Below are 18,193 nucleotides of genomic sequence, written 5' to 3' on the forward strand. Positions count from 1 at the left end.
GAAAGAGAATCCTCATGGCAGTTAAAGTATTCTAAAGAGCCATGAAATAGAGTAGCATTTTCCATCCCACTACATTCATTGCTACTACAGTGTTACATCTTCTCTAAAAATCTTCCCAAATGGAATGTTGACAACATACACAGATCAAAATCTGCAGAAGTATAAAGGTATAGATGTGTTGAAGTGGCTGGTTTATTTGCAGTGTAGCAGCGTTTAAATCTGTAAAACAGTTTAAAATAGAGAACTGTTTTCGATTTGAAGCTAGTACAAATCACCTTCAAAGAGGACCCAAACAGGAGAAGCATTATACTCTTACCTTCTTTGAAATTGGATTTATGATTGCTTGTGCTTCTAATCTGGTCTAAGATTTTTTTGATGAGCTGTTTTTTACTTTTTCTGCAGTGAACACCAGTTGCTTCAGAAAACGTTTTAAGAAACTGTAAAGTAGGCAGTGCTTTTCTTAATCATATGATAAATTATTTCCTAATTGGGTAATTTTTTCCCATGAAAAAAGCATTTTGCTGGTTTTTTTATGTATTTATGTTATTCGTGTCTGTGTGGCAGACATTTTAGGTTACTGGAATAGTCTCTGGTGTTTGTTATTTCCTTCCACATTCCTTCTGATACACTTTCATTTTTATACAAGAAAGAAAGAGTGATATTGTCAGCTTGTGGCAGTTGTGTATCATGGGCAGGTGAATAATGCTGTTGTTTCAAAGATAAAATGTAGTCACTGAACCTGAACTCATGCAAGTTGTACCTAGTCACTTAAAAGGTGCTTGTAAACCTTTGGTGCTCACTGGTACAGTCCATGGATACCCCTTGTCCTTGACACTCTTGGTATTTATACTTTTTTGGCCAACTGCAATACTGAAAAAAATCCTACTTGTGTGGAATCATCAGAAACATCTGTTGTGTACCAGTCATAGTTGGTATATGCTAAGCTTTATGAGCATTTGCTATATACCCATTATACTAATCTTCAGTTTCAAAGTTTTAATCCTTGTTACTCCTCAAAATCTGTTTAGTTATTTTGTGTTCCTGTTTTGGTAAAGTTCTTTATTTTGTTTTAATCTTATCACTTAGCTTATAAACAGAGCACATTTTTAGTGCTCAATGAGTGATTTTAAATATGCTGTTCATATCAATTTTGAAATGACTTGTTTGGGGAAGTTTGTGAAAAGTTTGTAAAAGATTTTTAATTCTAGTGGCAGTATTTTTAAAAATAAGACTTAACATACTCAAATATTTATATTTACTTTTTGGCTAGTTCTACAGATTTATATTCAAAATGTGTAGCTATTGTCCCAATACTGGCAGTGGTTCTATAGGTAATGCTTTAAATTATTTCCTGCTGTATGTTTTTGTTGTTAGGAATAATAGATAAATAGCAAAAACATTCTGTTACCTAACAATGAATTTCAAATATATTCTCTTCTAGAGAACTAGAGGACGAAAACGAAGCTTTGTGCCTGAAGAAGAAAAACCTGAGGTTGGAATATAGTGCTTTGTTTGTTTGTTTTTTTAACAGTTTCACAAAAAATTAAACTTTGGGCTGAAGTGTTACTTTCCATGGCATAATTGAAAATATTTGCTTTCCTTCCTTCTTTTCCTCCCCATTCCTTTCTTTTTGCCTTCTGCTGTGACAGGAACGTATTCCCAGAGAAAGAAGGCAACGACAGTCTGTGCTGCAAAAGAAGCCCAAGTCAGAGGATTTAAGGACTGAGTGTGCTACCTGCAAAGGCACTGGAGACAATGAAAATCTAGTCAGGTAGGTTTGATACTCTGACCTTATGAGGAGTTAAACTCCCATCTTTATCACTTTGTTGTGATTAAAATGAGGAAAATGTACTTTTTGAAAACACAATAAATTTCCTCCCCTTATTTAGGAGTAACATTACATCAGAAATACTGGCTTGATTCACTTATTGATCTGCCAAAAACATTTATATTTTAAATAACTAAGATAATCTGGTTTTCTAACACAGGAGAATTAATTTGCTCTCATCAGGGTGAATTGTCAATGTTTTAGGGCAGGTCAGAAAGATAAACTGACATTTTAATGATATTAAAGCTACCTGAGCATCCTAAAAGTAATTAAATTAAAATAATCAACAATTTTATGAGCTGAAATGTGGATTGTGAAGAATTTATGTTTTAAAAATGGTATTAATGCTACCTCCATTAATGCAGATCATGAAGGGGTTTGATAATCATGTTTCTTATCTAGAAATGAAATAGAAATGAAAAAAAGACCATTGAATGATGTTTTAGTAGGTGTAGAAATCTAATTAAAGCATAGAATAGCTGCTATTAAATAGCTACCATTGACCACAACTTCTGCAGATTTTTTATAGCTTGCATTGTAGTATCTTTGCAAAGGTGTAAAAACTATTCACAATTCTTGAAAGAAGAATCATGGACCTTATCAATCAGAAAGTGGGTTTTAAATGCATCTGCAGAGATTTCATTAAGATGATCTTAGAAGTTCAGATTTTAAAAAGTGTGTTGTACTTAGGTACTGTATGCTTCAATGAGATTTTTCTAGACAAGTTCTTCTCTTTAGGCCAGATGTAATTGTTGCTTTTAACTGGAAGGACTACTCCAAAATAAGTATATTAGTTTATTTCTGGCAGTCAGAGTTATGAGAAAGGTCAGAGTAACTGATGACATAGGCAAGCAACACATAGCTGTGTAATCAGAATGTGTCACAGGTACAGATGCCTTGTACATACTCAGAATAGCTTGTTTTAGTATCAACCACAGCATATGGTTTACCGTAGAAGTTGATAAAATTTCAAGGTTGTGTGCCAGAGTGTATTTGTGTTTCCAAATTGGAGGCAGTGCCTGTGTACAAGCTCATCAGTAACTGTGACTCTCATCTATAGACAAGCCACTTCTGCTGGGTAATCTTAGATCCTGCTCAGAACCAGACTGTGAAACAGGAGGGTGTTACAGGGATTGCTCATGCAGTTACTCTGATGAGGACTGGTGGCAGAAGGTTTTTATCTGTCCATGACAAGATAAAGGGCTTTCTTAAGCCCTATAGGTTACAAGAAATACAAGATACAGGAAAACCATTTCGTTGTGGGAAGGAATCTTGGTAAAACACGTGCTGAGTTTTACTGTGAAAAAGGCAGTGAATTAGGGGTTTTTATCAGGCTATTTTTTGGAAATGTTAAAAATACCACATTGGAGGACCTAAAGGATGAGAAAATGGTGTGAGGAGCTGTATGTTTAAGTTGTGATTGAAAAATAATAGTAGAAAATTACTGTTATGTCCTGTTTACTGCAGGAAAAGATTTTAGCAGTAATTTAGATGGGCCAGAAGTAAACATATTACATGCCAAAACTCAACAGGTTCTCCTAAAAACCACCCTCATAATTAGGCCAAGAAACTGAACAGTACTCCTGCACAGGAGAAGAAGTTTATGTTCTAATCCATTGTTCCTAATTTTCTGAAAAATATTTCCTTAAATCTTATTTCCTATGTTAATTTTTAAAAAAGATTTAAATTTAAAACTTGCTTTTCTTCAGATAATTCCTATAAATAGCTTCAGCTTTGTCCAGTTTAGGCTAGTACTGCTTCTAAAGAGCTGTGAATTACTTTTGATAATTACTAAATTATGTTAATTCTGCAGTCTAAGATGTAGGGGAGTGATCCACCGAGCGTTGCTATGTCAGAGAAAGTTTTCAGAAGCTTCTTTTCCATTGCATTGTCACAAAATCATATGGGTGACGCTCTACCTGCACTGGTGCTTTTTTTTCCCTGTGCCATCATGCAGGACTCCTTTGTGGTGGTAGAAATAGTGTTTTAAATGCAAGGTTATAGGACTCCTTGCAAGGAAGAAATGCTAAGTAGGGAAAACAAAGTATTTTTACAATGTCTGTCTGTTTGGCACTATGTTAGAAAAGCCCAAAATTTCTCAGATCTTTATTATTATCTTTGGTCTTCACTAAAATTACTGGATTTAATTTTCCCTCTTTCTAACCCATCTGTAACTAAGAAAAGGGGGGTTGTGGTTATGTTATACAAGAGATTTTTCTGAATATAAAAATTCATCACTAAGTTAAGCACAAGTATGCAACTGGTGAAACTGCAGATTTAAGAAATAGTCTTGAAGAGCCTTCTGTCTTTTTCTGCTGTCTGTTACCACAAACAGGGCTGGTTACTTGACACTTGGACAAACTGCTTTTAAAAATTGTAGGTTCTTCTAAACTTTATTTGGCCCTCATTCTAGAGTCGCTATCTGAGTAAGGATTAGAGGAAGATGAGGGATGTTTTCGTATTTCAAATAGTGCAGCAAAAAATTATAATAATCTATAATAATAATTTATTTAGCAATGAATCTGAGGCACAAAATATTATCTAACTAGTTCTTACTGTATGACTATTGGAATTTTTTTTTTACTTGCAATTTCAGGTGCTTCTGGGTAGCATTGAATGATTAAGGGATTATTTGCTATATATTCAGTGGCTTTACTTAACCTGTTGTTATTATGGTTTAAAACCAAAAGATAACTATGGAAGGATTTATCCTTAGAAAGTGCATTTCATTCTGATGAATCATAATGCTTTATTAACTGACTAAATTATGCTTTGGTGACTATTGTGATAAAAATTAGGGTATCTTTAAGCTTTTGTCTAAAACTTACTGACATGTTGCTTTTATTTATGCTAATAGTTTAGCATATATATGTATTATAGACCTGCCAAGATAGTGCTTATTTAATCAGAGATGTGAGATAATATAGATAGGCTCTTTCAGTATAGTACAATGCACTAGAACTGAAAGTTTAGATTTTGTGGTTTTGTCCTCTAGAAAGGCTCAGTCTTGTGATCCTTAGGTGATGGCTTTTTTTTTTTTCAAAAGTAATTACAGTGAATTTATTTTATAAATTCTTCTGTACATGTCTGTATAAATTCCATTGAACTAAGTAAATCTGCAGTTTTGCTCTTTTACAAGAATAATTACTGGCACAGTCAAGATTTGCAAATCTAACAGTGAAACATTAATTGAAACCACATCCTCAAGTAAGGCAAAGTTGAATCTGTAACTGTCATTATAAATAAGTGAGAAAGCTATAGCTGTAATTAGAGGAAAGTGTGAATTTTGAATATCTTTTTACTCAAATGACCTGTCATTGAGTTTTGAGAGGAAGAGTAGTAAAAGATGGAGGTTTTATAGTACTTTATATTTGACACAGATAGGTTTGATATGGGGCAGGCATTAAGACACAGCACTTTAAAAAAAGAGAAGAGGTAAATTTTCTGAGAAACTCAAAACAAACAGTACTTTTAAAATTATTTTCTTAGAGCTGACCTCTGCTGTTTGTTTCAGAAAGCATTTAGATATGATGCTTTTACTTTCATTTTGTGACTCTTTTGAAGTCATATAGTCATTTAGACATTTAAAAGGTTTCCTCAGTGCTTAATTACAGTCTTGCATGAATTGCTTAGAATGATAGATCTTGCAGAGGAATTGCTTTATTCGTAAGTACCTCCTGTTTTGTTTTTTTTTAAATGAGGCTGTAATTCACTGATGCAAATCCTTAAAAATAGCTCCCCAATAGTTCTCTTTACAATGTCACCATATTTAGTATAAACATAAGGAAGTGTCTTTCAGGTGGCTCAATATGTGATAGGGAAAACCTTTTTGTAGCATTGTACAGACAAAGTGCTTCTAGCACAGTATTACTGTATAATCTGCTTTGGTAAAATGAAAAATTAAGATGAACTTCAATAATTTTAATGTGTAGAACAGTATTTCAAAGAAGAATCCTCAAACTAATCCAGTTTAAGCACTTTCAAGGGAGGACTTCTAAATGACTTCACTTCTAAAGAAGTGGCCTCTTCTCAAAAAATAATCCAGTTTTCACCTGCTCCTATTAAAAAAAAAATTTAAATACAGTATCTGTTGTTTGCTTTAAGATATGCTTGGGTGATACTTTGAAATGTAGTGCATTAGATAAAATTGACAACTCCGTAGTAGATATGAGAAGAGGTGAATAGAGTATCGTTCTTGTATGGCCCAAAATCAGGTTAAAGAAATATCTGAAAAACATTTGATTTCTTCATCCAACAATTTTGAGCAGGCATATTGTAGTACATTCTTTTGTAGTTTTGTGTATTGAATTTTTCTGCTGTATTGTCAGTTAAGTTAGAATTTTCCATTTCATTTGATTTGCAGTAACTGAGGCAAAATTATGACTTCAGCATTACAGAGACGGTATAAACGATGAAGGTCATGTATTTGAAAGCATAGAAAATAGAATTTATTGAAAACATAGATTTGAATGCTGGTTATAAAGTATTCAAAAAACATAAATCTGCAAAGCAAATTATCAAGAATGTATGTAGTATTTATTTTTAATGCATATATTTACTAGGAAATAAGCTAAATGTAAAAGTATTTCTTTTTTCTGGTGTATTCTCACTTCTCAAGCAGTCTAATGTGTTGTACATACAGTCACTGTATCAAGGCAGACAGGGAAGGTGAGGAGGAGGAAAGGAAAAAAAAAAGAAAATATATGCAGTGTCATATTTATTAAATAAAAAAAAAAAACATGGAGCAAAATGAACTATAAGGTTGACTACAGTAGGAGTTATCCAATCTTACTATAACTGAAAAATCTTTTAAAGGCATGTGACATCTGTAATTCTGGTGCTACAAATGTATGTATCAAATTTAGGATGATAATTTATACTGTATAAAGGATTGCACACTTAGCTGCACACAGTGGTCAGCTTTAAGTCTGCTTCTGACAGAAAGTATGTTCTAGACAGTCTGTTTTGAATCCTCTTGAGATCTTCTGTCCAGAAATGTCTCTCACCAGATTTCCTTAATTGTATTTGTCTTGTATAGTTTCATCTTCACATTTTTATTTCTTACATTTCCATGCAAAGGGGCATGCCAAACTTCAGATTAAGGATTTCTTCCTTATTTGTTCAGCTGTTAGTTTTGAATCTCTTCACGAGCCAAAGTTTATTCCAGAACAAGTATATAAATTATTCATTACTTTAAATGCAGCGCAACAAAATTCACAGTCCATCATAGTGACTGAAAGCCTGTTATTTACAGTAGAAGTTCAAGGCCTCTAATGTAGGGATTAATCACAAAGAAAATGTTAGTTAAGCCACAATTTGCAGCAATCTTGTGTTACATAAGATTACAAATGCATTATTTTGTTGGAATGAACTAAGAGAATGAAAGAAAATGTAACATTCAGTTGTATAGTTTATTTCTGCTCTATAATTTACTGGGATTAATTCTGTGAGTTAACTTTTCAAATTGCTTGAGTTACCTGTTAGATAATTTTTTGCATAATTTGTCATTGTATTGCCTTCTGAAAAGTGTTTCTTTTTTATGCTAGATAACAGGATAGTACATGCAATGACAAATGTGCATTTTCTTCGCAGAGGACATTATTCAAACTGAATTTGCATTGCATTGTACTTTCCATAAATTCATATGCTAGGGCAGACATTAAAAAAAACCTGTAGGCATTGTGAAGCTCTTTTGCCAAGTGCCTACAAGTCAGGCAGAGGTCTGATAATGAGACTCGTTCTGCTGTCATTCTTAGGGCTTCTCTAGCAGCAAGCTGCTGGCTGCATTTGGATTTGGGCTCTCCAACTGCCTGAAGCTGCTCACACCTGGAACATTTGCAAAAAGTGCATGTCAGAACCCCTTAGGTTTTCTGTTGATTAGGCATCAGTCTGTTTACCTGGTACCTGCTGGAATTCTGTAGTACTCATGTCTGTTATCTTCCTGAAATGAGACAGCAAAATCTGAATTGAAGCCCAGGTTACTATTTTCCCTTGATGGTTTTGCTGCTTAACTCTTAGGGAAACTTAAACCATCTAAAGAATAGAAGCTCAGGTCTTTGGTTATTGATTTTGTGTTCCATCTCTGGTTTGTTCCTTGATACTGTGTAGTCTTGAAGGAACTGTCTTATAGGTAGTCTGTGTAGGAGTGGTGCAGAACTGAAATGTTGGCGGTATTGCTGTGTGTTAAAAACCTGCTACCATTCAGTTCTCTTATCAGAAGTAAAAAATTCAGGCTGGGAAGTATGCACAGAACCATCCCATATGATTTTTCTGTAAAGTTTAGTACTGAGTCTTTGTTTTGCAAAGGAGAGCAAAACTGCATGAAAAGTTATCTGGCCTGCCATCCTTTCTGATCAAATGCAGGTACAGCAAAGGCTGCTGTAAAATCAGAAAGTGATTCCCCACCTACACACTCCATAAAAGGGGTTTTTTGTGTTTTTTTTTGGTTTTTTTTTTTTTGGGGGGGGGTTATTTAATGACATTTCCTGTTAATAAGCTGGGAAGAATAGAGGAAAAATGGATATTTGACTCTCTTCAGCATTAGGAAAGTTTAAAAACCTGTTGGAGCATTACTGTGATATTTGATGAGGTTTGTTGGTGTTCCTCTTAGAAGTAAATAGGAGACAGCAGTGTGAGCATTCCCCAGTGGTTTTTCTTCCCATTTTTTTCTTGGCTGTTTACTGATCTGTCAGTAAAACCTTCTTGCAGTTCATTCTGGACTTTAGTCTGTAGAAACCTACTGAACAGTAGAAGTTTATATTCTCTAGGTATAAGTGTAATTGTCCAAAGTTCTTAGTATTGATATTGGAAGCCTGTTGATACAGAAAGCTTCCGTACCAGTCTCATGAGCTTCAGAAATATGCAACAAGATTACCACTTGTAAATAAGAGAATCGTTCTGCAGGTTTACTTTGTTTTCCCCTAACAAAGAGTATTTTACAATTTTTTCATTATTGAACTTTTAATATATGTTATCCTTTTTTTCCCTTCAGTTACAGATGCTTGATCAAGTCTTTACTGCAATCAGGGGTTTGTAAATTACAACTTGAAACTATATTTCACAGTTATGATCTGTTCCCCAGACAGCTATATGTATCGAGATTAAATTTATTATTTTTCTTCTTGCCCTAGGAAATATATGTGTCAGAGACCTTTGCTCCTGATTTTGTGTTCTGTAACTACTAGCATTTATAATAATTTATAAAATAGAAAAAAACAATATAGAGGTTCCTGGCTATAAGTAATGAGTGACTTCTCTAGATAAAGCAGTCACTGAATGAGATATTTTTTCAGAAGATTAAAATTATTTCATGAAAAAATATGCAGATTTTTATGAAATTGCAGTTTGTGATGGAAGAGGAGAGACTCATGACTTATCAAATTATTTCCCAGTCTGGTTACCAGTAATAGGTTATGGCTGCAAAAATATCTACCTGGATGGGGTCAGCAGCTTCTTATTTTTGTGGGCATTCTTATGATTTTTTTGTTACATCAAATTGCATCAAATAATTCCATTCTGTTGGCATTTTAATGTGTCACTTGCTCCTTCATTCTGGCCAACCTGCTTCAGTCACTTTCAGTGCAGCAAGCTTATCACATCAGAATATTTCATAGTACAATGTACTCAGAGAGCAAATGTCAAATTCACTACCAATTCAGTTGTTTTGCATTGTTAAACCGAGCCATTGCTGCAGAAGCTGCAAGACTGAAATTTATAGTTAGGAAATTTATGACATGAGAATTTTCATGTCCAGGTAATAAAATGCTGTGGTGGAAGACCATGGCAGGAGACACTAACCATTTATATGCTGTGTTGCAGCATCAGTTTTGACTTGCCACTATTAGTGTCAGGTGAGCATCTGTGCAATCAGTTTTCTGAATTAAATAACTCTTCACAGAATGATAGTGTAAATTTGTGGACTATTTGAGAAGGAAATCTTAATATGCAAAAGAATAATATTTACTGTTCCGCATGGGTTTTCTACCATTTTTGTTGCTGCTGCCGAATACTTATACAAGTCTTTTGATCTATTGTTAGTTAATCTATGTGGGGTTTTGATAGTAGGTGACCTGCAGTTTGGGTGCAAAACTTCATTTATACTATTCAGAATTAATTTTGTGTTGAAACAGTGTGGGTGTGGGGTTTGTGTGTTTTGGGGTTTTTTGCTCTACCAAAGAAGCTCATATGTGAAAAGCAGCTGGAAGTACAGTGAGCTTAAGGATATTGAGTCACTTTTCTCAGCATTGACCAGAATTGTTCTTCACGTTATTAATATGCCATCTAATACCATTATATGGTATTAATTGCATTAATGGCAATAATTTCATTAATAAATCAATGCAGCACAGTTGCGTACAATTTTTTGCTAGTTTTGGGTATAAATCAGGAATTTTACATATAGTAGTATTCCCTGAGGGGCTGCAGATAATCTACATGTATTTGGGATATTATTTTTGTTTTTGGCTGAATTGTGCTGTAGGCTGAGGTATTGCAAAGCTTCTTACTGGAGAACATACTTTTAAACAGTTAAAAAACAAAACAAAAAAAAAAAAACAATAAAAAAACCCATTTAGTCATAAAGCTTCTTCAGTGTTAGAATATATTTGGTAAACATTGTTTTTCTGGCAGTGTAAATAACAAGAGAAATCCAGTTTTAATATTGAAATTTATTTTGAAGTAGCTGAAATAATTTCCATGTAATAGCATCTAAATAGAGAATTAGGGAAATGTGACATTAATATCAATCTTCTTATAAAATGTCTGTTTTTTGGGAAAAGGAATAGAATTATAGGCTTTATTTCCTGTACTTCAGCATAATTTTGATGTCCACTAGATTTGGTCTACTTGTCTTACCATAGTTCCCTGCTAGTGTGGTTATTGAAGTTACAGATCGAATAATCTAGACTAACGTCTATTACTAAAGTAATATCTTTTCTGTATGCAAAATTTAGGATTTGGTAAAATAGAGTTATATATTTTTCATTTCCTTTTCTGCCTTGTTATTAGCTTTATTCCTTTCTTTTATATAATTTTTATTTTTTTGTGGGGTTTTTTCAATTAGTTTTAATTTCTTTCACATGTGCCATATACAAGGTTGGATTCAGATTTTGCTTTGCTTTCAATTAGTGAAACTGAATCTCCTTTACAACAGCTGAGACTATTACTATTACTTACACTTTGTGTCATTCCTTAGCATTCTCATCTCAGTGAAATTAAATTTTTGCGTCTAATTTGCTTCAAGCCATTTAAAATGCCAGAGACAAGATTCTGTATTAAGCTGGGAATTCAGTATCACTGAATATTCCAGGTAGTACTTCATTACCTCGTAGCAATCTCATTCTTCCTGAGATTTTTTCCTAAATATTTACCCTTAAATAGATTTTTTAAATTCTTGTCATTTGAATAAATGCTTTTTGTCTTGTGGAAATGAGAAAAAAGCAGTTTAAGAACTTTGCCATGCTGTCTTGAGTAATGTTATAAGGTCACAGATAAATATTTAAGCCTATCACAGATTTCGTCTTGAAAAAGGCCTAAAAATCACTTAGTTCTGAGAAGAAAGGGTGTGGAAAGCATATGCAAGAAAAAAAAAATAAAGCTTATGTTTCTTTCAAGAATATGAAAAAGCTCTTAGTGAAGACTAATATGTTTCTCTTTTGCATATCACTGCTCGTAACAATGCAAAGGTCAAGCGTAAATTAATGTGCAGTGCTTTGATTAACTAGCTGAGTTCATCCCATTCCCTCCTGCTCCTTTCCTTACACAATTGTCAGTTAAAGTACATCAGTGTTACTGAACTGCACATGCACTTACTGCTGGAACAGGAACACTAAATCCTTCTGATTCTGACTTGGACAGATCCCTTGGACATCTGATGTGATATTGTATTAGGGAAATAGTCAGTAAAGTGTAAACTGACATTGGAATATGGTGTAGTAACTGACTTTTACCATTGCACATAAACAGAGTAATTATTCTAAATCATAGCATCACTTTCAGATGGATAACCACTAAAATCACTGCACTGTGGTTTCCTGAAAATGCCACAATCCTTCAACTGCCAAATTAAGCCCAGGGAGAACAACCATTGGTAGTGCCTGCACAGTTATGTAGAAGGATGAGCCCTGGACCAAATGAAAAGATGTTCTGGAAGAACAGTAACCTTTCCTGTGATGTGCACATTTTCCATTACATTTCTGACACAAAATGCTGTGAAATGATTTAATGTTGACATTTTGTTTTGCTGACTTTTTCCTTTCTTATTAAAAAGAAACAAAAGTTAGGTTAGGAAAGTAGTGGGAGGGTGGCCAAGCCTTTGAATTCTAATACAGAAATCTCTGCTTTAAAGTCAGAACCAAAAGCCCTCTAAATATACATTGTTTCTGACATTGGATTGTACAGATTTGGGGGGAAAAGAAATACACTTATATCCAGCATCAATATTGAACACCTTGATCTGTAAGGTTAATTTATGTTGCTGCTTTGCAGTAATTACATACCAAGTATGCTAATTCAGTAAAGTATCCTTTCTAATTAACAGTCACAGAAATCTTACACATCAGCTATATAACACAGCACATGCACTACACTTATTTCTGCTTGTCATTTTTGATGTATATTGCTGGAAGTGATTGTGGAAGGGAGCAAACCATGAGCAGACATGATACAATGAAGGGTCAACACTTGTCACTTGGAAAAGGATAAAGTTTTATTGAGTGAGGAAACAGAAAGCTGCTCTCCATTCATGCTGTACAGGAGCTTGTCTGCATCTAAAGTAATACATGTAAGAATACTTGGACAGAAGAATTACTTGTCTAAAGTGTGGTTCATGCATCCTTTGGCAGCTTTCTGTTTCATGTTTCAGAGCTGATGAAAAGCCTTGCTTGTTTCTAGCACAGTATACAATTTTATCTTTGAAAACACAGCTTTTGCTTTTGTTTTCTTAAGGATGTGTGAAGTTTTCTTGGCACCTCATTTATTTTATCCTTCTCCCATCCAATTTCAATGTATTGGATTATGGTTCTTGTCATTGAAAGTTATTCTGTTTCCTTGAGGGGGCATCTGAATATGAATAAAATATTTTACTTTGCAGACACTGAAAATAAACATTGAATTTTGTATATACAGTAACTTACTTGAAAGAAAATGTGTATGTTGGAATATATTTTCTGTCACATTATTTAATCATTGACCAAAAAGACATGCTGGCTTTGACAAATTCAAAATAGTCTTAACTTCTGGGAAGAGAACCTCAGTTTATTGTAATTTAAATATTTGTAACTAAAAGTGAAACTAGCAACTAGCTCTCTCCTTTTCCTGAAAACTAGTGTGTACATTTGGATTTTAAAAGTAGGGCGTGTCTTGGAAAAACAGCGTAGCATCTGGTAGCACTTCAGGACTTTATGAAAACTTCAGCATCCTACATATGCTAAACCAGTTTTGAGGAGTTTGTTTTTGAGAGGAAGCTGAAATGGTAGTGATAGCCAAAGGTGAAAATGGTACCAACACTTAAAAGTTGAAGAATCACTCAGTTTTAGCATGAGAAGTAAAAACAAATATAATTCAGTGATAGTAGTGGACTGATAATTAAATTATTAAATTCTAAAAAATATTGTTGTAATAAAGACTAAAATAATTGCAAAAATCCTAATGGCAGTAAGCTAAACAATAGAATTTGTTGGCATTTATTTGACCATAATATGTAAACAATAATTTCAGAGCTGTTTCTTGCAAAGGACTATTAAAAATGAAATAGATGTTATGAAATTGTTCTGGCAGCCTCTAGCTGTTTGCTAACAATTTAATACAGCAATAAAAGCTAGCAGTAGCAGCACCAAAATTGCATAGTAGAAACTTGATTATAATTTGGTAAGAAAATATTGTGTGGATCAAAGTGCTCACTTCAGTGTAAACTGTGGCCAGAGTTTATCCTTGGGTTTAAAAATCTCATAAATTTGAATAGCTTTTTAAAGTGTTCTTGTTAGTAAAAGTCAGAGACAAATTATGCCTTGTGCTGATGTTGCTGCCTAGGGAAATAGAGGAGAGGAGTTAAATCTTTTATTCTAGAAGTATGCCTGTATTAAGCCTTTCCAGGATTCAAAATGGAAGTCTCATTGGACCATGAGGGATGGACTTCTTAGTTAGGTATTTCCATTTTTGTTCAGTGTTCCACGTGAATAAAACATAACAGCTAATGGGTGGGATTCATGCCTGCATTTTTGCATCTAACTGAAAGCATGCTGATTAGCACAACCAAGTGTGAGACTTGACCCAGACTTGTGGTTTATGCCTGGAGAAAGGCAAATGAAAGAAACAAAAATTTCATCACTAAACTCTGTCTTTATGAAATTATGAGGCCCATTGTAATTGTGAATTTGAGTCTCATTCCCTTTGTAGGGCTATTTCTGAGGGAGCAGAATCTATATGCATTTCTGAATTGCTTGTCCTTTAGCTTGTATAGAAACTGACTACACAAGGCAGTTTATGGAAGAATTTTCTGGAACTGAAGTGTGCTTTATAAGTGCTTATTGAACTTGACACTAAGTAGATGGAATAGAATATTGCATATTGCATCTGCTGGTTTAATTGGCAGGAACCTGTGCAAGTCCATGTAAATTTGTATTTCTTAAAGTCTTTTGAGAAAAAGGGGAAAATATAGAAATGTTGCCCAAGACAGAGCTTCTGGGAAACTGAGAAAAGGAAATAAGACAAAAGAAGGGCTAAGTAGGCAGAGAGTAAATGAGTAATGAATAGAGGAGAAAAAAGTTTCCAAATTTTGTAAACCTTGAAGTAGTGAACAAAGATCTGAAATTTCCCAGGAAAGCTAAAAGAGATCCAGTCTAGACCCTGCTGTGGACAGCTTCCTGGCAGTGCATATTATGTGTTAACATTTCATGATGCAGGAATTGAGAAAAGGAAAAGTTAATTTACTTGAGAATGGTACAAAATGGGACAAAAGAGATCCACCTTGAAAAAGAATAGTTGGTTTTTGTGCATTTTCAGAAGGAATAACAAACAGGATTCAGGAACAGCATAAGAAATAGTGACAAGGATAAGCTTATTTGTTGAGATGTTTACTTCAGGATTGAAGACCATTTCTTAATAAATGACAGGAGGAGAAAGGAAGTTTTAGAATTTTTTCCCTTGATGAAGCTTGTAACTGCTACAGTGTCTGTGACTTTGTGGAGGGATGTTTAAAAAAATCACTTGAGGAAAAGTACTTAAAATGTCCTCTTTTGAAAGAAAATGTAATATCTGTTAAGAAATTAAGGTTGCTTGAGTAAAATCAGTAGTGGTAGCTTTAGTAGTTTTATTGAGTGATGAGAACAGTAATATTTATTTGAAGTTTCTCTACATTTTGGAGAGAATGTGCAACTATGGATATGTAAAAACTGCAAAAGCAGCAGTTTAATGTCTGAAAATGCAAAGCAGATGAAAAGAGGAAAAATAAAAGTGCTACTTTGTCATAGTAAAAATTGTTTAAATTTACATAAAAACAGCCTGTCTGCTGGTGTCTACTGACAGTTCTTTTAATAACACTTGCTGTGAAAAAGAGATAACAAAACCAGTGGGCTTTTAAAACTCTAGTGGTAATCTTAGTTTTTCACATTAAAGAACAATAAGTAAACTGCAGGACTTTAATTTTCTTTAAATTTGAAAGGTTTTCTAAATAATTTCTGCTTTTATTAAAAACACAGTCACAGAATGCTTGAGATTGGAACAGACCTCTGGAGGTGATCTAGTCCGAGCCCCCTAAATCAAAACAAGTCAGATATCAGGTTACTCAGGGCAGTGTCTGGTTGGGTTTTGAATATCTCCAAGGATGGAGTCTCTGCAACCTCTGTGCAACCTCTCTGCTCTTCTGAACAACAGCTTGTTCTGTTGCTTGTTCCTCCTCAGAGTGAAAAAAAAAAAATTATTCTTATAGTTAACAATCTCTTTTATTTCAGTTTTTGCCTGTTGGCTCTTGTCATTTCAATGGGCACCACTAAGAAGTCTGGCTGTCTTTCCTTCCCCTTACAGGTATTTACACACTGAGAAGATTCTCGCTGGGCCTTCTCTTCTCCAGACTAAATAATTTCCAGCCTTAGCCTTTTCTTGTATGACAGTTACTCCAGCCAGTCATCTTCATAGTCCCTTTGTTGGACTTACTCCAGTAACTCCATTAAGTTTTTTGTACTGAGGACCCCAGAACTAGATGCAGTCTTGGTGTGGTTGCACCAGTGCTGAGTCAAAAGAAAATGTATATTTATTGTTCTTAAATGTAAACCATTAAAAAAATTTTTCTATAGTATATAACAGGTGAAATTTAGTTTGTTAGAAAAGAAACATCTTCCTGTAGTCAAATAGCAAGCATTCAAAACACTACTGAAGAACGAGAAAGTAATTTTGCTTATTAAATTCATGTCTTGGGAAAGCCATGTCATAGCTGTAGTTTGTAGTTGTAGTTTAAAAGCTGAATTCATTGAGCAATATTCTGGAGAATCATCAATGCTAATGCTTACAGTTTTCCACTGAAGTTACATCTTAGTGTGAGGTTCCACTATGTAGGTTCAGATAAGACATCCACAGTTCCACTCCCTTCCTCTGCTCTCTTTGAAAAGTCCATTTTTTAAATGCACTTCTGAATTCACTACATTAGAATATCACTGTAACAATAGCTTTCAGGGGTCACTTGTCAAATTGCATTAAAAGAACTGTATCACCTAACCTGGCAGCAGACTGAGACACCTAAAAACTCACAAAACTCAATGGGCTCTTTGCAAATTCTGCCAACCCTAGAAAACCATAAATAATGCCACAGCTAAAACTCCACACTTAGCTAAAAAGGAGTTAGAAGTGTGAGGAGGGAAAATCTGGTGGTGTTGCACTAGAAGGATAGGGTCCCTCATGGGGCATGGAGAACATGAGGGCAGGAGGATTCTCAGCTTTTAAGTTACCCTTTGCATCCCTTTGCGGTGGGTTTTGCAGTACCCCACAAAGTAGGATAGTGGGTGCAGTTTTTACACACACTAAGACTTAAGATTTCCAGTCTCTTAATCCCGAGCAAAACTGGGAATACAGGAGTTGGCTTTCTGTGGAGCGATGGAAGAGTAAACAGCAAGGTTTTTAATTCTAGTTCCTTGGAGACCTGATCTGAGCAGTTTCTGCCGTTGATTTCCTATCTACACCGAAACTATTGTGGCCTCTTTTTTTGCACTGTAGGTAGAAGCTTATATCTCTGTATAGGCTTTTTTATACAGTATATAATGATTATTAGTTAAGCTGTTGGTCTACTCACTATGGAAAACTCAGAAGGTTTTAGCTTAAAATACTTTTATATTGAAAACTTTAAAATACTTTTATTTTGAAACTTTGTATAATATTATATGTATTTAATTCTGTTTAACTTGAATAAAAACGAAGTTCTTATTGTCTCATTCCCATTATAAAAATACCTTAATTTTTCATTTAAAACTAGTTTCACTGTTTGACAAGATGCCTCAAAAAATTGCCATGTTTCCTTCGTTTTTGTATTGAAATTGTATAAAGCATATCTATGGGTGGATAATTAATTTTTTTTTGTTATGAAGATTGATAAAACTCTGAAATTAAGCAGCACAGTGTTTTCAGTATATGTTAGTTTTAATTTTGCTATTTTGTGAGACATATGCACCATTGTCATTGTTTATACAAATGGCTAAACAGGCAAAAGAATTCATTCTGTCTTGGCCGGCAGACTGCTAGCAAAAACAGTGCTGCAGCTTCTGTTGGTCATTATATTTGGGATTTTCTGTGTCTTTGTCAACAAGGGAAAAAATCTGGAATTATTTAGGGAAGTCATTGGTGAATAAGTAAAAAATGTTTGCTTTTTTTTTCAGAAGAACTTTTTTCTGAAAGCTTGGTTCTTTTAGAATGTTAGCTTCTATTCATTTATTTCAAATTCATACTATGGTTTCTGTTTCTGAATTAAGGAAATCTAACCACTCAATTCCATCAAGAATGATGGATTATGTGTATTCTATGCAGTATTCTATACGATGACTATGTTATGAGATACTGACTCGCAGACCGCAAAACGAGAAATGGGGAAATGATCAAGGAAAATGTCCGTGACTGGAACTTAGCAAAGTTCCACTCTCTGGAATTTTTTAACTAGCATTGATACAGATGAAAGTTAGCTACACTGGGCAGTGGTAATAATTGTGGTACCAGACCCCATTTTCAGTTTCTTATTTAAAACTTGGAAAAACTTGTAAAACTTTAATCGCTTGGACTCAGAATTCTTCATGTCTCCTTTTAGGCTGGATGTTTTCAGGCAAAATTTTTAAGGTGAGGTTTGAGTAAATGTCCTGTCTGCCCAGATGTCCCTCACCCCATACCTTTAAG

At 34.2% G+C, this 18,193-nt stretch overlaps 1 protein-coding gene across 4 annotated transcripts in view; it reads left to right on the forward strand.

Annotated features, from left to right (window-relative positions):
• Positions 1 to 18,193, forward strand: part of PHF14 (PHD finger protein 14) — a 161,631-nt gene that overhangs the window by 65,935 nt on the left and 77,503 nt on the right. For all 4 annotated transcript variants that reach the window (XM_041466581.1, XM_041466580.1, XM_041466582.1 and 1 more), the window contains exons 15-16: positions 1,442 to 1,492; positions 1,650 to 1,771. In XM_041466581.1, coding sequence (XP_041322515.1) covers positions 1,442 to 1,492; positions 1,650 to 1,771 — 173 coding nt within the window. The remainder of the gene's footprint in view (positions 1 to 1,441; positions 1,493 to 1,649; positions 1,772 to 18,193) is intronic.

The sequence above is a fragment of the Pyrgilauda ruficollis genome, unplaced genomic scaffold, assembly GCF_017590135.1.
Source record: "Pyrgilauda ruficollis isolate IOZ18807 unplaced genomic scaffold, ASM1759013v1 scaffold2, whole genome shotgun sequence".
Taxonomy (NCBI): domain Eukaryota; kingdom Metazoa; phylum Chordata; class Aves; order Passeriformes; family Passeridae; genus Pyrgilauda; species Pyrgilauda ruficollis.